At 56.1% G+C, this 22,610-nt stretch overlaps 1 protein-coding gene across 3 annotated transcripts; it reads left to right on the forward strand.

Moving 5' to 3' along the window:
* The first annotated feature begins 2,153 nt into the window (after positions 1 to 2,153).
* Positions 2,154 to 21,798, forward strand: CSF1 (colony stimulating factor 1). 3 transcript variants are annotated; one of them, XM_059136432.1, is made up of 10 exons: positions 2,154 to 2,303; positions 2,526 to 2,772; positions 5,926 to 6,048; positions 7,291 to 7,353; positions 8,962 to 9,132; positions 12,564 to 12,711; positions 14,868 to 14,998; positions 15,548 to 15,600; positions 15,938 to 15,996; positions 19,677 to 21,798. In XM_059136432.1, exons 2-9 carry the CDS (start codon positions 2,734 to 2,736, stop codon positions 15,981 to 15,983), a joined length of 774 nt encoding a protein of 257 aa, XP_058992415.1. In that variant the 5' UTR covers positions 2,154 to 2,303; positions 2,526 to 2,733; the 3' UTR covers positions 15,984 to 15,996; positions 19,677 to 21,798. The 3 variants fall into 3 exon arrangements, with proteins under 3 accessions (XP_058992415.1, XP_058992413.1, XP_058992414.1); XM_059136430.1 differs by having other exon boundaries at positions 2,155 to 2,303; positions 13,965 to 14,998; XM_059136431.1 differs by lacking the exon at positions 2,154 to 2,303 and having other exon boundaries at positions 2,403 to 2,772; positions 13,965 to 14,998.
* Positions 21,799 to 22,610: the final 812 nt, after the last annotated feature.

Below are 22,610 nucleotides of genomic sequence, written 5' to 3' on the forward strand. Positions count from 1 at the left end.
AGGAGATGCAGCCCAGGGGAGCCCATCAGGCACACCGTAAATAAGCTCTTCCAGCCTCGATTTCCCCGTGTCCTGTGATAAAGCACATATGAAGTCAAGCAGAGTCACAGCCTCTCCTTTTAAGGAAACAGACATGAGACAGCTGTGAGTCTGGCTGTGGTGTCCTGGTGATCCTGGGCCCTCCTGGTCCCTCTGCGGCTGGAGGCAGACAGAGCTTCCCAGCATCCCACAGCCCGAGAAGCATTTGTTCCATGCCGTCGCCTGCCCTAGAGACTTCTATGTGTCGCCCATTTGACCTCACAACCATTCCTTGGGGGAAAGGGCTTGCCATTGTCATTGCACAAATGGGGAAAGAAGGGCCCAGAAGAATTCAGGGCTTTGTCTAAAGTTACACCGCAAATGAGCGGCAGAGCTGGGACTGAAATCTGGCTCTGGGACTCCCAAGTCCACTGCGCCACTGCTGTGTCATTGCTCACGGTCCCTGTGAGTGGACAGACAATAATAATAACAAGAATAACTACAACAGCAGGACTCACTCCCTTCAGGCCCCATGGGAAACACTTGCACGCGCCATCCCATTCAATCCTCACCACTTTGGCAAGAAAGGGAAATTAATGTCTAAGTGGCAAAGTCAGGGTTCAGGGAGAACAGGGATGCAGGCATGGGCCCACGGAGAGGACCGCTGCCTTCCTAGGAGCCTGAGCCAGCGCTGGGTGGTAAAGGAGGGAGCAAGTAAAATTTGACTTCCTTTCAACAAGCCAAGTGGTTTGTCTCCTCACATTACTTCCTCTAACCCGTTATCAGTTGTAAGCACTACTGTGTTGTGTGGGGTTTTTTGTACAAGGGACAAGTGACAAAGCATGCCTGGCGGAAGGAAATCCTTACCTCTTTCCTCTGGCTGGGCTCTGTCTCTTATCTTCCTTCCTCTAGGCTCTGAGGACCCACCACTGGCCAGCACTCCTTAGCTCTTAACCACTCTCAATCCCCTGAAAGCAGGGACTTGTGCGCACGTCCATTATCATAGCCCCTGGGGGCCAGCACAGTGCATATCTGTTGAATGAATGAATTGTTCTCTACTGGCCTCATTTGACTCAGTCACCGGGTACCTAGGGTGTGCTAGGCACTTGTTCTTAGGTAAGTGAGCAAAGGACCAGCCTGAAGGAAGTCTCAGTGAGAGTGGGGGCCCAATAAAACTACCAGTACTCCCTTAGATGCTTCTCAGAATGTGGCAGACAATGAATAAATGGCAACTTACCAGGGCCACCATGAAGGAAGGAGCCAAGGTGGGAATACAGAAATAGGAACCACTAGTCGGCCTGGGGAGTCAAAGAAGGCTTTGCTAGTGGCGGATGTGGTATTATTTCAGGCTTGAAGGATGAGGAGTTTGCCTTAACGAGGAGGGGGGAGGAACATTCCATGCAGAGGAACCAGTGTGAGCAAGGGCACGAGGATGTAAAATTACTGCTTACTCTTGGAGCAAGCGACAAGAGATACGCCTTTGGGACCAGGCCTCATATCATGTATTTCCCAGGGGGTGAGGGTGGGTGGCCTCCCAGAGGGACCGAGATATGGAATCATGATGAATGCAAAAAGGAAAAAAAGCCTGAGGTTGGCATTATAATTAATAGGTTCATCCTATTAGGCTTCATATAGATTCACTCTCATGGAGAGACACAGTGCGATTAACCATCTCGGAAAATCCATTTCCAAAAGCATCAAGAGATATCTAGGGCCCAGGTACCAATCACCCCGGGTTTGGGCCATCAGAAAGGAGCACGGTTATCAGCCATCGGGCAGGTCAAGTGCTCTGGGTGTCTCTTGGCACAGAGTACAGCCTTGTGGCTCTGTGCCACAGGACACGGTCCCTCTCCTCCCGGGCCTGGTAGCGAGCCTCCCTGCCTGTACCCTGCCCCCAAATGAAATAGCCCGGCTGGAGCGGGCTGCCAGAGAAGAAGGGGGCTGCTGCAAATCGCTGACTCGAGCGCCACCGGGTTGCTGCCCCGTGCACCACCCGGGGAGGCCCCGGGCTCCAGTGTTTGCCCCTGCTCTCAAACCATTTCCTGCTCAGATTTGGGAATTTTCAGGCCTGGAGGGAAAGTCCCTCGAGAGGAGTATTAGAAAGAGAGAGAGAGAGAGCGAGCGAGAGAGCGAGCACCGGATCTGCCTAAAGAGCGCGGAAGAAAAGAAAAGGAAAGGCTCGGTCCGAGCGGGAGCGCGGGAGGGCGGGAGTCAGTGGAGCCCGCGTGCTCTGCTGAGGGCTCCGGAGCTGAGCACAGAAAACAGGGCGACTGGGAGGACCACGGGTAAGACCGGCCCCGGGGGCGGGGGAGGGGAGACGGATGAGTGGGGGCTCTGGAGTGTGTCTGTGTCTGGGTTTTGTGGCAGCGCGCGCGCGCGCGTGCGCGCGTGTCTGCGTGTGTGTGTGTATGTGTGTGTGTGTGTGTGTGTGTGTGTGTGTGTGTGTGTGTGTGTGTGTGTTTGGCGCCTATCCAAGGTGATTTCCCATAAACCACATGTCCCACAAGTCCGCTTAAAAGGCTGTGCCGAGGAGCTGGCCAGTGGAGCCCGGCTGGTGGAAAGTGAAAGTTGCCTGGGTGCTATCGGCGCAGCCGCCCGCTCTCCGCACCCTCCGGACGGCAGCGCGGCCCTCGGCCGGGGAGCAGACTCTGCGGCGGCCAGCGAGCGAGCTAGCGAGGGCGGCCGACGCGCCCGGCCCGGGACCCAGCTGCCCGTATGACCGCGCGGGGCGCCGCCGGGCGCTGCCCTCCCACGGTAAGCGGCGGCCGCGGAGCTGCGGGGGGCCGGCAAGGCTGAGGCGGGAGCGGGCGGCGCGGCGCGGCTCCTTGGAACCCATAACCCTGGCGCGTCGGCCGGCGACGCTCCCCCGCGGAGACCTCGGGCTCCGGTGTCCTTCCCATCTTTGCGTCGCGGCTGCTTGAGGTCCCGGGCGCGCCCCGACTGAGCCCCCTGGCGCCCTGCAGCTGCTCCCGGGGCTGCGGTACTGCCCTGGAAAGGGGACGCTGCTCACCCCATTGCACCGAGGCGCACACTGAGCCACCCGCTGTCAGGAGAGAAGGGTTAGAAGCCAAGGCTCTTTGCCAGCTCTGTGGAAGCCCCTGCCTCTCTCTCCCCTGACCGGACACCGCCAAGAGTCAGGGGCAAAGGCTGGGCGCTGAGTGTGGCGCCTTCGCAGCCGGCATCTTCCCCTCAGGGCCACGCACATGCTTCCAGACCCTGCTTGGGGGGAGTGGGCGCTTTTGGGTGGGGGAAGTTCAGGGGTCAGCCGGCTTACAGAATGCCAAGGCCTGTGCCCAGGAACCTGCTGGCAGAAGGAAGGAGCTGGGCAAGCCTCTACTTGTTCCAGGGAGCGGGCAGGAGCTACTGGGGACTTGGGTGGCTGGATCAAGTCTGTTTGGCAGGGGATGGGACTCCTGAGCTTTCTGGAACTAGTTCTGAACCGTTTCACTGCAAAATCTGGTTCAGTCAGCTGGGGAGATCCTGGTCTTAGAGGGGGCAGAGGAAGGTGGAAAGAGGGTTTGGTGGCACAGAACCCTGGGTGTGCTAAGGGCTGCTCAGGGCTGCATGGGGGATGTCTGGACCCAACTGCAGGCACTAGCTGGGGCATCTTCTAGAAAGTGCAGGGTGGCACTGTCAATGATCGATAAGGTGGTCTCTGGGTGGGTTTGCTTCTGGGGAGCCCTAGAGGAAAATGGGAAGAGAAACCTGGCTGGGAGAGAAGCAGACATATTTGGAGGGGAATGGAAAGGAGTTGCAGGTGGGGTTGAGATGGAAGAGGAAGAGCACATCCATCCCCAGAGGGAGGAAGAGCCCAGCTGAGAGAGAGGAGGCAAGGCTGGGAGGGGACATCGTGGAGGGGGAGCTGATAGGCAACAAGACAAAGATAAGGGCTGGAGGGAGACCAAAAAGAAGGCTAAGGTGGAGAGAGCAGGGGGCTGGTTTTAGACGGGAGCAGCCAGAGGTCCGGTCCCGCTGAGGTCCCTCCAGGGCCCTTGTTGACAAGGAGGAAGGGACAGGTGATGCTGGTCAGTGGGGCTGAGAGATGTCTGGGCCTGCCGCAAAGGGAAAAGGTGCCTTCGTGGCTCTGCCAGAGGCGGAGGCCTGAAGGTGGGAGGAAGAATGGAGGGGGAGAAGAGCCTGCCCAGCCACATTTGAGCTGAACCAGAGTGTTAACCCTTGGGTGCCCATATGGCTCATCCTCTGAGACAAAACTGGGACCCCAGAGGCAGGGGTGGGGGTCCTTTTGGGCCACCTTCAAAGTCAGCTTCCCACGTGGTGGCCACAGTATTCCCACACCAGTGCCTGAAACAGCTCTGAAAGCCAGGAGGCATCAAGATCTTGAAGTGCCTGTGGCAAGGTTGTCTTCCTGAGTATCTCTTTTCCCACGGACTCTTTCCTCCATACCATGCAAAACCGGGGGCTCAGAACCTCAGTGGCAGCCAGTCTGGGATGGAGACACACCTTCTGCATGGCCCCATTTCCAGTGGGTCCTGAACTGAAGGTTTCTGCCCAACAGAGCCTGAAGTACCCCCATGGCTGTCCTCCCTCTTCTCTACTCTCCCTCCCCCAGATCAGGCCAGGACCCTCAGCCTTTACTGAATGGCATTGGGCCGTCCCGGGCCTCTGCCCTCCAGACCTCCCCTTTCCTCTCTCTGCTATCAACTTCTCCCCCATTCTCAAGGCCTCACTGAGGCCTCCCCTCTGTGCGCCCTCCCTGGTAGCCCAGCCAGGGCCTCTCCTCTCTGGTAGGAGCTAACAAGCTTTTGGACTTGTAGTTATATGTAAATCAGCATGTCGTTGTTGTAGGCTGTTTCATAGCCTCCTTGTTTTTCCAATGTGCTGTTTATTTGCAGTATTTGTCTCATCATCTGGGTTTCTGAGGCAGAGCCCAGAACCCAGGAAAGTGCCAGCTCTCTCCCCACCCTGAGAGCATTTCCCTGAATCTGGGGACATCAGCTGCCAGGAGGCAACCTTGAGCTGGGGGGAAGAAGGCTCAAGAATCCCGCTGCCTCTGGCTGGAGAAGGGGAGATCTGGGCCAGGGAGAGGGTTGAGGGGACCTCGGAGAGGAGGAGGGAGAGAGGAAGGAAGGGGGAATGATGGAGTATCAGGCGCTAGTCCCATCACTCTGAGGGTGAGAAGCTCCCAGGCCAGGTGGGCGCAAAAGGAGGGAGAGATCTCAGAACACTTCCTGGTCATATCAGAGCTGGCCGGCTGGATATAGAGCCTGATGGGGTTCCAAGGGGCAGGGATGGCCTAGAGCTGGCAGGGCTGCCTCTGGTTAAGCAGTTGGGCTCCTTTGGACACACACACACACACACACACAGAGCTCCAAAAGGTCTCCAGCATGGGATAAGTTCCCAGTGAAATTGAGTTTGGGGCCCCGGTTTTACCAGTAGCAAAGCCAGACCTGTGTGGAATCAGGTGGGAGGAAGGGCTGGGCCCAGGGGAAATGTCTCCAACTTGAAGTCTGGAGTGGGTGCATGAAAGTGAACCTGAGAAGAGTGGGCAACCCACAAGTTCTCTAGTTTGTGTTTGATGTTGCAGGGACACAGCAATGAGCAGGTGTCAGTCCTGCACTCGAGTATTTGCCCGTGTAATTGAAATTTGGGCAGGTAGGAACACTTCTCAGGTCCTCATGAAAAGTTCAGTGCATTGTCAGGCTTGGCCTGGGTGAATCTGGGCAGGCTTCTTGGAGGAGGTGACGTGTGGGTAGTTGTCAAGGGAGCGCAAGACTGCGCATGCCAGGTAGGAAATCCTGAGAAAGTGGATTTGGGGAACACTGCATCCTGCGGCTTTGTAGTCTGGAGCACTGTGGGTATGAGGTCCTTGTTTTTTCCCTCCTGACAGGGCATGGGGGTTCCTAGGGAGATGGAAAACTGGGAGTAATGATGCGCTGTCTATTATAGACATGGCTGACACCCCTGCTTCTGCTGGTCTGTCCCCTGGTGAGAGGGAGTATTACCGAGGAGGCATCGGAGCACTGTAGTCACATGATTGGGAATGGACACCTGCAATTCCTCCAGCAGCTGGTGAGTACGCGGCCGTGCCTATCTACCTTCTCCCCTCTAGGAAAACTGAGGCAGGAGCCAGGGAACAGGGTCCAAGGCAAGGGTTGCAGGCAGAGAAGCACAGCTGTGCAGGCCGTGATTCATGGCTCTACTGATGCTCTCCTCATTGACCTTCTCAGTGTCAGGACCTCTGACCCACACCCAACCCTGAAGCCCTCCATGATTCTGCCTGCAGGTAGTGGAGTGGGTGGGCTTCCAGCTTTTGCCCGAGTTGATGATTGCCTGGAAGGTCACCCCTGGATTCAGAAGGGGTTGGTGAGGCCTGATCTCCCTCAGTGAGAGGAAGCATCTCCAGGGAGCCAGCCCTGTCTGCCTGCTGTGTGCAGGTGTGGGCCCGGACTCCCGGGCTCCCAGACATGCCACTAGCCTGCCATCAGGGCCACAGCCAGATCTGGTGGGAGGGGAAGCTCCTGCCTCATTCCCAGCCCTCCACCTTCCCTTTCCTGGCTCTGGACTGAGGCCTAGGACTGGGAAGTACTGCACACCCAGGCCGTCATGAAGGAGCCTGTGCCTTATTCTAATTGGGCTGGCAGAGAGGTTCCCAATTCCAAATGTGGTTCAGCCAGGCAGAATCAGGTTACCATCATGGCCGCTGTCCTGCTCAGAAGAGAATCTACTATCACTTGGGCCAGCCAGGCAGGGTGGAGTACCACTTGCTGAGGCCGGCTCCGGCTCCGGGGCCCTGAGCTTGGGGCCTGTAGGCTGGGTCTGCTTCCTTTCTTACCTCTACACTTTCCCTCTTGCATGTAGCTACTGCAGCTGTCCCAGCTGGGCCAAGAGCCACAGCATTCTCTGAGGCTTAGAATGCTCTGGGGGCCAAGGAGGGCTTTCAGGACATCTAGCCCCAACCCCTATAGATCCCAAATCCCCAGAGCTTGTCTAGCCTATGCTTGAATTCCTGCCACTATAGGGAGCTCACTACCTGTCATGGAAGGTTAGGCCCTAGATCCTCTTAGAGAGTTTTCCTTATAACTAATGGCTGTTTGCTAGATTTGATGGAGTGGGAGGTGGAAGGAGGAGACTTCTTGTTCTTCTATAGCCCAGCCTGGGCCTGTGGGAGGCCCAAGTCTTTCCCCTTGGCTCTGTCTTTCCCAGCATAGTCGGTGGGGAGGTAGAGGAGGATCAAAACTCCAGTTCTCATTCTTAGGCCAGCTCAGCTGAGCTGCAGACACCCAGCCACCACCGGCCTACTCTCTCTTGCAGATTGATAGTCAGATGGAGACTTCCTGCCAGATTGCCTTTGAGTTTGTAGACCAGGAGCAGTTGGTGAGTTATGGTTATTTACAAGGCCCATGTGCCGGCCCTCTGTGTGCTTCCCAAGGTGGGTATATGTAGGAGCTTGAAGGGAGGAGAAATCCCGTAACTGGGTAGGGGGAGGTTGGGAGGATCGCTGGTGCTCCATCCTGGGGTGCTAGGGTCCAGGGCTGAACAAGGTCCAGGCCTCAAGCCCCCTACAGCCTCCCTTCTCCTGGCCCTGGCACCTGTCAAGGTCTTCAATGTGCCAGGCACTTTCTCATTTTATCCTGACAATTATGTGACATGCTGATCTTGGTTATTGTCCTCAGGGAGGTTAAGGGAGCACAGCTACTGAGTGGTGGAGGCCTGATCTGAACCCAGGCAGGCTGGCTCTAAGGGCCTGAGGCAAACCAATATGACTTCTGGGTCACATGCTTTCCTTAAGGATGTCATTTCCATCCAATAGACAGAGCAGCAGCCAGGGAGTCGGTCCAGCCCTTTCCCTCTTCCTCCTACCCCACACCCAGCCAGCCACCAAGAGCTGCTCATTCGGCCTCCCAGCAGCTCTGGGTTCTGCCCCAGCCTCACCCAATCAGTTGCTTGGACAGTTTCCAGAGTCTCCTAAGAGGCCTTGCTGCTTCTAATGCACTCATCACCCCACCAGTAGGGGGAGCTCTTGGAACTCCAACCTATTATCTTCATTTCTCACTCCCTAACCTGGCAGGGCCCCCTCACTCTAAGAGAAAGCCCAGGTTGGTCAGCTTGGGGTTTACACCGCACAGTCCCACCCACTGCCCTCGTCGCCTGCCTCCTCTGGCCTCCGGGCCTTTGCACAAGCTCTTCCTGTACCTGTGAGGCCTTTCCAACTGCTCCCACCCCATCCCTTGGGCCACATCCGCTCATCTTTGTGCCTCACACAAAATCACTGTGATGTGCCCAGAAGTTGTTCCCATCTCTGAGCTTCTGCTCACCTGACCCATACACACATCTGTCAGAACTGGAGACCACATCAGGGCCCAAAGAATCACCTTAGTATTTCACTCCCTCCTTCACACCTCAACAAGCATAGCAAGTTTCTTCTGCTAGGAATCAATGGGACTAGGTCCTAGGAATACAGAGCCAAAGCCGAATCTCTGTTGAAGCAACTACCATCTCTCAGGGAGACAAAACACTAAGGTTATTCTTTGGGCCCTCAGATGGTCTTTAGTTCTCCTGTGGCCTGGAGGATTAGAAGGAGCCACCTGGTAACGGACTTGTGAAAGCAAGCCAAAAGAGAGACAGAAACACGGAGCATTCCCCCAGAACGCACCCTACGCATGCGCACCCATTCTGATTAAAGTTTCATCTTCCAGAAATCCGAGGCTATCTCTGATCAGAAGCCCATGCATGTCTTTCCCTCTACCCCAGTTCCTAGCAGTTCCCAGATCCCAGACACAGAGCATGAAAGAGCAGCTGGGGTCAGCGCCCCCCTTCGGACTGGAGTGGCATGGCCCTCCCTCAAGGGCAGGCCCCCTCAGGGCCAGGGGTAGGGTAGGCTGCAGCCCTCGTTCAGCCAGGGATGAGGGCACCCGCCACAGAGCCTGGTGGGTTCCCAGACCACATCAGCCAGACCATAAACTCCAGGTTCTCGTTTTCCAGAAAGATCCTGTGTGCTACCTTACGAAGGCATTTTTCCTGATGCAAGACATCATGGAGGACACCATGCGCTTCAAAGACAATACTCCCAATGCCTACTTCATTGTGAAGCTCCAGGAACTAACTCTGAGGCTTAAGAGCTGCTTCACCAAAGACTATGAAGAGCAGGGCAAGGTAGGAGTGTTCTGGAGCCGGGAGCTTGGAGTGAGAGCAGAGGGCGGCTTTGGTGGTCCCACGCCTGCCCAGATACACAGAGGGTGTTCCCATGTCTCCCCTACTCTCCCCCAATCCTGGGTCATTGCTCACTCACGCTCTCATTCATGGATTCACCCCACACACCTCTGCTAAGGACTTGCCAGGTCGGAGACACAGTGCTAGGCCTTGATGATGTCATCAGTGTTATCGCGAGCAAGAACAGCATGGTTCACACCCTCGTGGGAGGCTGACAACCATTAAACAATGACAAATAAATAGCATTATGAAGCTTGAGGACCGTTCATTCATTCAACAAATAGTCACTGCGTGCCTGTTGCATGCCATTTACTGGTCTGGACACTAGGAAACAGCTGGGATCAAACCAGACAAAAACCTTCGCATGCAGGGAGCTTACGTCTGGGGGAAGGGATGAGACAGTTAACAAAACATATGAGTGAAATATGGGGGATGTAGGGTGGCAATGACCAGGCAAGGGAAGGCCTGAAGGAGGCGAGGGAGGGAGCCGTGAAGGGGGCCTCCTTGCGGCTCCGGCTCCGAGAGACAAAGGGCACTCTCATTTAAAAAGGGAGGTGGTGAGGAAGCAGGGAAGAAGAAGGCTTCTGAGTAAGAGAATATTCATTTGAGGTCCAAAGAGGAGTAAGAGTTAGGAGGCAGTGAGGCTGGTCAGAACATTCCAGAACAGAGAAGGCTACACACCAAACCCTGAGGTCGGCTACACACACATTCAGGAGGCCAACCGGTAGTCATCAGAGCCAAGGCATGGAAGAGACAGAGAGAGGGGAGGAGGTGGAAGCCAGTGGGGGCGCACCGGGGGGCCTTATAGACATGGGATGTTGTCTGAAGTGTGAGGGGCACCCTGGTGAACAGGAAGTGACCGAAAGGAACTGTGAGGCGGGTTTGGTAGCCCTGCAGAGAGGGGACTGCAGGGGGGCAGGAATGGAGGCCGGGAGGCCAACAGGGGGCGCAAGTTGGACTGGAGATCCTAGAGGCTTGGGCTAGGGAGCTGCGGAACTTGTGAAATGGGGAAAATCAGTAGGTGGAGCAGACTCGGGGGAAGAGCAGGAGCTCAGATTGGGGAACACAACCCCGAGATGCTTGTGAAACAGCTGAGCAGAAATGTGGAGCAGACAGCTGGGGCTTGAGTTGGGCTGCCAAGATGCTCATGAAAGAGGGGGCAGCAAGGATGTCATGCAGGAGGCCGGGAGATGGTAGGACAGGGCCCCGGAACCCCGGCCCTCAGAAGCCAGGTAGGCACAGCACCCGATGAGGAGACTGGGAAGGAGCAGCCTGAGGGGTGGGAGGAAAATGAGGGGACTGATTTCACTGGACCCATGGAGAAGGGGGTCTCAAGATGGAATGAGTTGTCGCCTTTATCAAATGGGGTTGAAAAGTCCAAGCAAGACCAGGGTAGGAGAGCGTCTGATGGGTCTAGGAGTGTGCAGCTGCCACCGGAGGTGGCTACCAATGGGTGAACACAGAGGAAATAGACGTTGCCCTGTAGAGGAGCTCAGCTCCACAAGGGCCCAGAAAAAGGGAGAGGTTGCCAGAGGGATGTGGGGTTGCAGGAGGATCTCTTTGTCCCAAGAGGTATTGAAGCCAGGGTGTTCCACCATTAAAGTTCATACATATCCCTTGGAGAGCTTGCTTAAATTCCAGATTCCCGGGATGCACCCCTAGAAAGTCTGATACATTGGGTCTGTGGGTGGGCCTGGGAACCTGCATTTTCACCAGCCACCCACCCTGCACATGGCCTAGAGCCCGTGTGGAAGCAAGTGGTGGCAGGGAAGCCTTGAGGAAGGAGGGAGCTTTTGAGGCTAGAGGAGCCGGTGTACTGAGGGGAAGGCTGGTGCGGGGATCAGAGCCCCTGAGGAGATAAGGCGTAGTGTCTGTGTCATAAGTGGGCAGCTGGACCTTCTGTCGGATGGCTGCTGTCTTCTCTATGAAGACTGAGGTGAGGTACGAAGGAGACGGAGGTTTACGTAGAAGGGCGAGAGAACGCCAGTGTCCCTCTTTCTTACCACAGCCCTGGTGGGGAGGCTGGAAAGGATGATGGTTCTGACTTTAGAGAGGAGGAAAAGAGCAAAAACGCGGTAGTCCGCCCCGCCAGTGAGTGGAGGAGCTGAGCGATGGTCTTCTCATGCCTGTGTTCATTCATTCATCCCTTGGGTCACCATCCCCCCAGGACCTACTGTACACAGGCCGTGGGCATTTAGAGATGGCGCTGAGGACCTCAGAGCCTAGTTAAGCTTACAGTTCTCCCCTGTGCACCTGGGGGTAAGGGAAAGCTCAGTATTTGGAACTCATCGGCAAGTAGGCCACCGATGAACCCATGGGCCTGTGTGGCATCATCTGGGGTGAGAGGAGAGATGAGTCCAGGACAGCCTTGAGGAATGCCAGAATTTATAAATCAGCTGGAGGATGGGAGCCTGGTAAGGAGACTGAGGAGCAGCTCAAGAGGTGGGAAGAAAGCCAGAAGTGTGTGAAGCGAGCTCCAGTGGGTGTGGGGAACCTGGCTCCTACAAGCAGAATAGAAAAGAACAGCTCAGCAGACAGGACTACAGGTAGCTTCAGCCCTCCTTCCAAGGCATACCAGTGCTGAAGAAGGACCCAAGTCCTCATGGCCTGCTCCACACCACAGCAGGATGACCCTTCTAAAACCTAAGTCTGATCGTGCCACCACCCACCTCCCTGCAACCCCTCGGATGTTTTGTCTTCGCTCTACGGATCGAGTTAACGGTTTCCAACATGGCCAATCAGGGCCTGCAGGAACTGGCCCTTGCTGACCTCTCTCAGTTGCATCTCTTGTTGTACCTTCTTCCTAGATGGCCTTCCTGTATCCACTCCAGCCATCTTTCAGTCTTTGGGCATTTCAGGCTTTTCCTGCCTCAGGACCTTTGCACAGTTTGTTCTTAGCACGTGGACGGCTTTCTCCAACCCTGCCTCCTTTCCTGGGTGACTCTTGCTCCTCTTTTCATTGGTTCCATGGGAAATTCTCCTGAGCCCTCATTTAGTTCCACTTGTTGTAATACTCTCACATCATTCCGCACTTCTCCATGTGACTCACTGCACTTGTAACAGTGCATATAAGGCAAATGCCTTGCTGGACTCAGTGTCCAACTCAGCCACCAACCATGTCTCTGGTGTTCGTTCCTTGATTCCCAGGTAATTGTCACATGCCTGGCACACAGATATGTGTTAAATAGATCTGCAAATAAATGACGTATCTCAAGTTCTCAGGACTGATTCCACCACAGGCTAGGGGCAAGGGGAAGGAGAAAATGAAAGAGAAAAAGGAGACAGATGTGAGAAAGGCCAGGGGAGTTTGGCAAACAAGCAAGAGACATAGAGCAATGCTCATCCTCACCAAGGGGTCCCTGCTCTCTTTCCAGGCCTGTGTCAGAACTTTCTATGAGACACCCCTGCAGTTGCTGGAAAAGATCAAGAATGTCTTTAATGAAACCAAGACTCTCCTGAAAAAGGACTGGAACATTTTCAGCAAGAACTGCAACGACAGCTTTGCTAAGTGCTCCATCCAAGGTCAGCACTGAAAAGGCCAGTGAGTGCAGGACAAGGGGAGGAGGGAGGGCAACAGAGCAGGGATTGGGAGGTGAGACATGGGGCCCGAGGGAGGCTGGAGGGAGGCCAGAGGGAGGCTGGAGGGACCCTGGGGAGGCAGCCTGGCTGCTACTCGTGCTCCTGTGTGTGTGCAGATGTGCTTTCCTTGTGTACATATGTGGCTTCCTGTGCCTCTGGGTGGGCCTGGGCACATGTCTTTTCCGACATGTGTGTGCATGCACACCAACTATGTCTGCATGTGGAAGCATTGAGAAGGATCATGCTGGTGGCTGTAAGATTAGGGCAGGGGAAAGGGGCCCCCCTTGGAGAACACTGCAGGCCTGGAGGCTTTCCCTGCCAGCTCTGCAGGCTGGCTGAATATACAGGGGGTTCCGTGGAGAGACCGAGGCTCCATCTGGGACCCAGGGCCTTGCGCCAGGAGCCCTGCTGTGAACCACCAGGATACCCTGGCTCCAGAAGTCCCCAGGACGCCTTAAGTGTCCCCTCAATGGAAAAGGCTGGATTTGAAGTCTGAGCATCGTTCAGAAGCTCCCAGTGCAGGCCCAGCTGCACACATGCGTACCCTGCGTGTCCTCGTCTCTGCGTCCCATGTCACTTGGGTCCTCCTACATTCAACCTTGCTCCTTGAGGCAGGGCCTGAGTCCCCGCGACCTGACCTGCCAGTGGCCAAGTCCAGTCTCGTTACTTCAATCCCAAGGCCTCAAGTACTGGCCGTGTTCCAGCCCCAGCTAGTTCTCGCCCATGGCTTTGGCTGTGTGGCCCCTGGCTGTGCACGAAACTGCCTCGCTGCTTTCCAAGTGACACTGTCTATGGGACTTGGGGGTGACTTGGGTTAGTCCTGGAGGCCGTTGCTCCACTTCCTGGCTAGCTGCTGCTTAACCCTGGCTTGGCACCTAGCCGGCTGGAACTTCAGGAAAGGGTGTTCCCTTGTCTTCCCTGCCCCTGGCCCCCGATCTGTGTCTCTACACCCACTCTTTGCTCTCTGCCTGTGAGACCCCGCAATCTGTACCTTCACTGCCTGAGGCCTGTGTCCTGAGCTCTGGCTCCAGTACTGTCCTCTCCTCCGCCCCAGCGCTGAATTAGGGGGTGAGGGACTGCCCCTGGACCCATATCCCCCTCTCGACCCCCTCCCCCACCTGGGAAAGCTGTGCTGGAGGCTGGTGACTCTATCTCCTCCCCGTCTTTCTCTCTCCCTCTCTCTGTGGTTCTTTCAGATGTGGTGACCAAGCCTGATTGCAACTGCCTGTACCCCAAAGCCACCCCTAGCAGTGACCTGGCCTCTGTCTCCCCTCAGCAGCCCCCTGCCCCCTCCATGGCCCCTATGGCTGGCTTGACCCGGGCTGACTCTGAGGGGACAGAGGGCAGCTCCCTCTTGCCCAGTGAGCAGCCCCTTCGCACAGTGGACCTGGACCCAGGAAGCGCCAAGCAGCGACCACCCAGGAGCACCTGCCAGAGCTTTGAATCTCCGGAGCCCCCAGGTGTGGGGGCCAGCTCCATTGGAGAGTCACCTCAGCCCCAGCCTTCTGTCAGGGCCCCCGACCTGGGGATGGAGGACACTCTTAACTCTGCGTTGGGCACCAACTGGACCGTGGAAGAGGCCTCTGGAGAGGCTAGTGAGGGTCCCGTACCCCAAGGGGCAGAGCTTTCTTCCTCCAGGCTGGAAGGAGGCAGCTTCCAGGCCGAGACGACCGCCAGGCCCAGTGACCTCTTGTCAACACCTTTTCCCCTGTCCTACTCAGCCAGGGGCCAGCAGCCAGAGGACATGACTGGCATTCCCCTGCCCACGGTGGGACCTGCAAGATCCGCTGGCCAGGCCCAGAGTCACACACCTGAGAAGACAGACCATCCATCTGACCCGCCCAGAGACCACCAGGAGCCAAGCTCTGCCAGGACCCCGTCACGGCCGCCACGAGGCCTCAGCAATCCCTCGGCCCTCTCTGCACGCCCAAAGCTTTCCAGAAGGCACTCTTGGGGCCTTGTGCTGCCCCTCGGGGAGTTGGAGGGCAGAAGGAGCACCAGGGATCGAAGGAGCCCCACAGAGCTGGAAGGAAGACAAGCAAGTGAGGGGGCAGCCAGGGCCCCCGCCCCTTATAACTCCATTCCTTTGACTGACACAGGCCATGAGAGGCAGAAGGAGAGACACTCTGACCCTCAGCTCCCCCGGTTTACCTTCCACCTGCTGGTGCCCAGCATCATCCTGGTCCTGCTGGCCGTCGGTGGCCTCCTATTCTACAGGCGGAGATGGCGGGTAAGGAGAGGCCCCAAGAGGGGAGGGCAGCTTATGGGGGGAGGGGCACACTCTGGGGGGAGGAGCAGGTCAGAGGATTATTGGGCCCTGCTGGATTCCTCAGGCACCAAGACGGGGGCCCAACCGAACACAGAAGATAAGAGGTTGAAATGGAAGGTTTCTTTAAAAATGCGAGAAACCCAAGCTTATAAAGTCAACGGGAAGGGACGGGGAGAGAATATTCTTGGGCCAAGAATGGGAAGAGAACCCACATGGCCAAGCAAAGTGCTATGAGGGTAGGGTGTTCGCTGGAAGTTCTGTGGCACCTGGGCCCAGGGAACCCCCGGGATTGGAAGCAGCCAGCCTGGGGAGAAGAGAGGGTGAGACCTAGAAGGGAGGCCTCAGAAATCTCTCCTGGCCTGTGGCTCATCCCCACATCTGGGTAGCTGGGGGCGACTTTGATAACTCACTCAGCTACTCCCCTGGGCACCCCTGCCTGGGGGTGAGGCCACAGTTCCCACATCAGTCCCCAGCTCCTCAGTGAACCTGCTCTTTGCTGTCTGTCCCCAGAGCCATCGAGAGCCTCAGACAGTGGATTCTCCCATGGAGCGACCAGAGGGCAGGTGAGAGTTTCCACGGGGTGGGAATGCTCTGGAAGGCACGGGGGTGGGGGGGGGGGTGTCTTGGCATCTGTCTCCCTTCTAGACCTGGGGGAGACTTTCTTTCTCTTGCTCTGAGGAAGTGGAGCAGGATGGGAGGCGGAGAGGAGGAAGGGCGTTTCTTCTTTACCAGATAGCTGGGATTTTTCCCGATTTCTTCTTAGGGCTAGGCAGTTCTGGGTCTTCTGAATCTGAGAGGGCTGGAGCACATGTATGGGAGGGTTGGGGGACGAATGTAAGGGGTTCCCTCACTCCTCAGCCTCTGCTGAAGTCTTATACCAGCCCTATGCTCTGCCTGCAGCCCCCTGACCCAGGATGAGGACAGACAGGTAGAACTGCCCGTGTAGAGGGGTCTCTAAGGTAAGACTCTGATTTGGATCTCTTTCCACCCCTTAAAATGAGCTAGCCCTTTTCCAGTCATTCGACCTTGGGGAAACCTCCAACTCCCCCAAGGCTGGGCCACACTTAACTTCCTCCCCTCCCACTCCCTTTTCCACCCATCACCAGATCCTGCCAACTGTCTCCTTTCGGGATCCTCAGGTCTTCCCCGCTCCCTCTCCCTGCCCCCCAGTCTGAGCCAGGCACTATTACCCGTGTATTGGGTTATTATTTCTGTATTCGCTTTTTAGTCTTGCTGCCACTCTTCATTCCAGAGCAACCAAAATCTTGTGTAAAGTCTTTACCCTCCTGGGGAATTTGCACCGCTACCCACTTCAAACCCACCATTCTCAACTGGGCTCCCAGGCTCCTCCAGCAGCTAGCCCTAACTTCCGCCTCTCACTGGCTTCCTATCGGCCTGCACCCCAGCCAAGATCGTTTCTATGTCCCTGCCTTAGATTCATGGATCCACAGAACCTAAGTCTTGGAAAGGCTCTTAGAGGTCATTTGGCCAGCATCCCCCACCATGGGGGTCTTCCCTTTTCACACCCGATGGGGTCAGCCAGCTGCTGGGCCCGTGCTCCCAGTCCCAGGCAAGCTCCCTCTCATCTCCCAGGAGCGCTGGGAGGGGGTCTTTCCTCTAGGGAGCTTCCCTGCTCCCTCCATGATGGTTCTCCCTCCTCATGAGAGCCCTCCAGTGTCTCAAGTCTGTTATCCATTTCCCCTTAAAGAATTCTCTAAGCTGAGTGTGGCCAAGTGCCTCAAACGTTCCTTATATGTTGCGGTTTTCAGACCCCTCACCATCCTGGCGACCTTCCTTTGGACACACTTGTTTGTCAATGTCCCTCTGAATATGGGGCCTGCAGCCCTGGACATGGTGCATCAGATGTTGTCTACCAGCTCCAAGTACAGTGGGACTGTTACCTTCCTTGATCTGGACAGTAATCTTCTATTTGCACAGATTCATATTGCGTTAGTGGGTTTTCTGCTTTGTTTTTTAATAGCTACCTCGTGCTTTTGTCCTATGTTGAGCTTGTGGTCTGTTAAAACCCCAAATTCCATTTCCCATAAACCTCTGTCAAGCCAGGCCTTCTTTCCCTTACATGGACAGATTTGTTTTTTTAACCCGGGTGTAGGAGTTTCTGTGTGTTCTTGTTGAAACCACCTCGTTGGTTTCTGCCCAGCACCTGAGCCCATGGAAATAGTTTTTAAATCCTCATTCTGTCTTCCTAGCCCTCCCAAGTGTGTCTCCTGCACATTGAGGAGCGCCTTCTGTTGTCCTCACCCACGTTGTTGATAAAGATGTGATCCTTATCTTTCCTCAGCCCTGGCTCCCCAATTCCAGGCAGCCCCCCCACCCCACCACCTCCCGTTTTTCCAGACTGACTTCCCCACCCCCTGCCTGCTCCTCAGTTCCTACCTCTCAGCCCTTCTGTATTTGGTTCATATTATATCAATTTGCACTTACTTGGAAGTTGTTTTTATACATATTCAAACCTTCTTCTGTGTGTGTATGTATAGTCTGCATCCCTAAGGAGGCTGTAAGCCCCTTGAGGGCAGGGACTGTGTCTTCCACTTTTTTTGCCATTTTCTTCTGTCCCATGTTCTTATACAGAGAGGGCTTCTCCATACTTGTCACAAACTCAATAAATGTGGCCTGGTTGGCTTAAGGGTTGACTGACCACCTGAGCCTGGCTGGTTGTTTCTAACCAACCGGTCTTCTGGGTGACCTGTTAGCCAGCTAACTAATAGACTCTGACAGACTGACTGACCAGCTGTTGAGGTGACTTTGACTGACCAACTGACTAGCTGGTAACTTCTTAACTGGCTGGTTGTTGATTGGTGAGCTGACTGGTTGATTGGCTAGCTAGCTGGCTAATAGCCTGATTTGCTGACTAACTGGCCGGCTGGCTGACCAGCTGCGGTAACCCATTTGGGCTTCTCGTTATACCACATGCCAAAAGCAAGTGAGTACCTTAGGACCTTCCCATGTGTACAGTGACAGGTCTGGGCCACTCCTCGACGTGAAAGGGACCTAACGAGCACTCAAAATCAGGAAAGTCTATTTAGAAAAGAGCGCGAAGCAACATATCTGGAACCCCGGGGTCCCCCCTTGTTGGTGGGGTAGGCTAAGATGGGTGAGCGGATCAGACGGGACACGGGCAGGGCTATGAGACTAGCCCAGACCTCCTCAAGACTGGGGAAGCAGAGGAGGGACCAAGGACCCTGGGGCCTTCATGGCCCAAGGCTACACCTCCTTCTGACTGGTTGCCAGCCTCCCCCCTTGGTCTTGACCTTCTGCCTCATCTCCTCTGTACTCCTTCTCTGTTTTCCCTGCCTGCCTGTTCTCAGGCCCTGACAAGCTTTCCCCCTTTCTCCCTTCAAAATCTCACTGGGAGAGGGAACCCAGGGCAGGGGCCATATCCAGACTCCGCTCGGATCAGTAGGTCCAGCCCAGGCCCCAGGAGCCACAGGAGACTCAGGGCATGTCCGTAGGGTACCTACCACTCTGACAAAGAGACAGGAAAAAACACAGGCAGAGAGATTGATAGGGGGATGCTCAGAAAGAAAACACAGACCCTAATCCTTCCACTCCAAGGAACGAGGACACAGGGGCAGTGGAGCTCACCCACTTGGTCCTGTTTCCCTCCTAGCTCCAGCAGGGCCTGTGGCCCAGCTGTACCCAGGGAGGCTCATGTCCATTTTATGATTCTCCCTTCTTCCCTCTCCAGAGCATGGGAATGGGCTGGGAGCCAGAAGCTGTGGTCCCATCTGCCCTCCTTGTCCAACATAGACTTTGCCAGTAGGCCTATGGATGGTCAGGATGGAAAGCTCCACACAGGATCCAAAGTCAAACTCTTGGATAGGGTCCAGGGGATTTCTGCTCTGGGAACAAAGCGTTCCAAGGATGCTGGGCAAGGGAGTACGATGGGGGTGGGGTTGGAGGGAGCAGGGCCCCGGCTCCCATGGATGGTGCAGGGAGGCAAGTCCCTCAGCCCACTGGGAAGGAGGCTGGGTTGCTTAGTGGTTAGCATGCCAACTGGCAAAATGGGAGTTTCCTTGTTCCGGAACTGCCTCTGGTTCTTCCTCTTCGTTACCCATGACTTGCTGTCCAGAGTAACACGTGTGATGACCCTCTGTGATGAATGGTGTAAGATATAACTCTTTGCTAGAGTTAGCTGGAATCACCCTTCAGTCCTTGGCCCAAGGCCAGTGAGATGGTCTTATCTGAAAAGGGGTCTAGTCTGCGGCCATACCACCCTGAACGCGCCCGATCTCGTCTGAAAAGGGGTCTAAGGGTCTTCTAATGCCCCTTCCCTCCCCGTTAGCCTCTGCTACTCGAGCAGTGATCAACACCCTCCCCCAGCCCTGCTTAAGCCTCTACCAGGCCCCATTACCTCCCTCTGCGGTCCCTAGTTCCCCAGGAGGAGGTAGGAGGTGAGGCCAGTCTGGCCAGAGGCTTGGGTCACTGCCAGGAAAAGCGGCCTGGTCCCTTGTGGTGTCTGGGGTGGCTGGGAAGGCGAGGGAGCAGACGGATGGAAGTCTTGCCTGCAGCATGGCCATGAGCCCACAGGAACGCTAAGCCTCCCCCACTCATGTCCTCAGTGACCCCTCCCTCCACTCCCACTCAGCTGACTGGTCTTTCTTTCTCTCCCCTACAGCTGGGCACATAGGATATTCTCTCCACGGGAGAGATGTGATGGGAGTGTCCACCACCCCTTCCCCCCAGCTGTTCTCCTGGGAATGTGACCTGCCCACCACAAGAGCTCCTGCCTGCCAGGACTAGACCAGAGCAGCGAGGCTGGGGTCCCTCTGCCCTCGACCCTCAGAGTCTGGACTGACTACGAGAGGGCTGGAGGATGTCCCCCATGCTGCTAATGTTTATCATGGGCCCTGGAGGCTCCCATTCACTAGAGGAAGGCTGGGAAGCCCCGCTGAGGACCCTCTGTGCCTCAGGGACCGTGATGGGCCAGGGACCCAGATGCCCAAAGGACTTGGGAGAGCAGGATGGGCACTGAGGAATGGAAGAGCCTTGGTGCTCAGAGGACTGCCTGGTGCCAAGGGATCCCAACACCGACAAGCAGGGACTTGTCTCCGGAGAGAGAAGCATGAGCTCGGCAGGGCGGGCCAGCGTCGGCTAGATTTCCCGTCAAGATGTGCAGCCCAAAAGCCGGGAAGAGAAGGCCTCTGGGCCTGCTGGTCCGTGCTGACAGCTTGGGGGGTGCCTACACCCTCCGCTTGCCCAGGTGTCTTCTGCTGGTTGCCAGGTGGAGAGGGGAGGTCAACCCTGCCCTCAGGACCTGTCTGGCTTGGCTCCAAGGCCAAGGGGAAGAGCCAGCTCCAGCATCTGCCCCACCTTCCCTCCAGCTCTGCCAGAGCTTCTCCGGGAGGCTGCGCAGAGGCTCCCCTCCTGAAGGAAGCCATTGCACTGTGAATACTGAACCTGCCTGCTGAACAGCCTGCCCTGTCCATCCCTGTGAGCGAACGTCCGTCCATCCTCCCGCCCCTCCGGCCTCCTGCCAGCAGCCTGCGCCTAGTGCCCGAGCTGGCCTTGTGTGTCGACTGAGGGAGCCCCTAAGCCCCTGACCTTCTGCTGACCGAGGCTTCGACTCCCCAGGGTGGGTGGGGCAGGAGAAACGCCTGGGCCTCCAGCCGGAGCTGGTCTTCAGGCTGCATCCTTATTGTTGTTCGCAGGTTTCTGCGTCTTGCACTTTGACATTCCCAAGAGGGAAGTGACTAGTGGAAGGGAGGACAGAGGCAGACCCCCCCCCCCACCCCCGGGGGAAGGCTGCAGGGGGCGCTCCCACGGAAACTGGGTCTTCGCAGTTATGGGTATGCCAAGGTGGTTGGGGGAGGAGGTCTGCACCCCGACCCTGCCACCTGGTCTCCTTTCCCATACCAGTCCCTGGCCCCACCACAGCAGCAAGCCTGTGTCGACCTCACAGCATGGCACCCAGGTCCCATCCTGTTCCCACCCTCTCCTTCCCCACCCAGGAAGGCAGTGATCTCCCCAGCTGTCGCCCCTCCACTATCTCTCTGACCAGGCCAGCCGGGGTGGGAAAGAGACCAGGCATCCACTTCCAAGTCTGCCTTGAGGGCTTCAGCTTCTTGGGCCAGCCCACGGCCACTGCTCTGAGAGCTGGCAGGAGGTGTCAGGGCCATTGATCACCCCGCCTTGGTCCCTTTGTGCTGCTGTGCCCCTCCTCTCCTGCTGTCCTGGGCCCACCAGTGAGAGATCCCGGCCTTCCTGGCCGCTGGACGAGGGCCCATGAACTTTTCTTCCTGCCCTCAAAAGTGGGGGTCTCCTGCCCGCAACCCCTCCCCTGCCCTGCTGCTCTCTGCTGAAGGAAGGGCAGCGGGGAACTTGCCTTGTGGGGCTCCTACTAGTCACAGACTCTATATTTGATGCCAGAAAATATGTATTTGAAAGTGAAAGGGAAAAAAAAACATACAAACACAGAAAAAAGGTATTCCTCTCCCATCCCAAACGTATAGTATTTTAAAAGTGAAGAAAGCAAATCCAGCCCATTGCAGAAGCTCTTTGTGGGCGTTTGGTGACACAGGTGTGGGAAGGCCCCCAGACCTCTGGGAGCCCCACCCCCGGCTACCTGCACAGGAATCCTTTCATTGAGAAAGCTGAGAGGGAACATTGGCTCACACACTGTGAGATTTTGTTTTTATACTTGGAAGTGGTGAATTATTTTATATAAAGTCATTTAAATATCTATTTAAAAAATAGGAAGCTGCTTATATATTTAATAATAAAAGAAGTGCACAAGCTGCCATGTGTGAGTCATGGAAAAGTGCTTTTGGGGCGTGGGGGGCAAAAACAGGGGTGGGCGGGCAGCAGCTGCTGGGTGAGCCCCAGCTCAGAAAACTTTTTCCAGGATACATGGGGAAAGAGGGTTCTCTCCAAGCTGCAGTCTTGTTACCAAAACCTCCTGCATCATTGCTGTCCCAAACACATTCACTGGCATATCTGTTTAATGGGAAAGTAGACAGAAACCAGCCAAACCTCAGGCCTGGCCCGTGGCCCCTGCTCCAGCCCAGCTTCGCCCAGCCTGGGAAAATGGCTGGTTGGGCTCTGTCCAAGGGCCCCCAGGCCTGCAAGGATGGGGCTCCTTGACACTGACCCTGGCTGTCCCCTGCTCTCCAGGGACAGGAGACTACGGCCTAGCAGGGCTCAGGTGGATGAGTGCTACCTCTACTAGGGAGTGGGTGAGGCTGGCAGAGGGAGAGTCAACAGGTCTCTTTTGAGATCCTTTGTGAAGGGTCTTAGGGCCTGATCCTCCCACTGGGCACTGTGGCCTGGAGGGGTAGACAGGTGTTGGGAAAGGCCAGGTTGACTGAAGGCCCAGCACAGCCCAGACACTTACCCTAAGTAGCCCTGTGAAACCAGGCCCTCCCTACCCGTGAGATGCAGCAGACAAGATTTTAGATCGGTAGTTCTCAACCCCTGCTCACCTGAGAGTCACTTGAGTTGTTGCCCCTAAAAGCCCCACCCTAGATCAAGAAAATCAGAATCTCACGGGGAGAGACGCAGACACCAAGCATCAGAAATTTGAAAGATATCTTAAGTGATTCAAATGTGATCC

This window comes from Mustela lutreola, chromosome 10 (genome assembly GCF_030435805.1).
Source record: "Mustela lutreola isolate mMusLut2 chromosome 10, mMusLut2.pri, whole genome shotgun sequence".
Classification (NCBI taxonomy): Eukaryota; Metazoa; Chordata; class Mammalia; order Carnivora; family Mustelidae; genus Mustela; species Mustela lutreola.

Coding starts and splice junctions, on each gene's coding strand:
- CSF1 (XM_059136430.1), top strand. CDS start 2,734: ATGACCGCGCGGGGCGCCGCCGGGCGCTGCCCTCCCACG. Junction 12,712..13,964: donor TGCTAAGTGCTCCATCCAAG/GTCAGCACTGAA, acceptor TGGTTCTTTCAG/ATGTGGTGACCAAGCCTGAT. Junction 15,601..15,937: donor ATGGAGCGACCAGAGGGCAG/GTGAGAGTTTCC, acceptor CTCTGCCTGCAG/CCCCCTGACCCAGGATGAGG.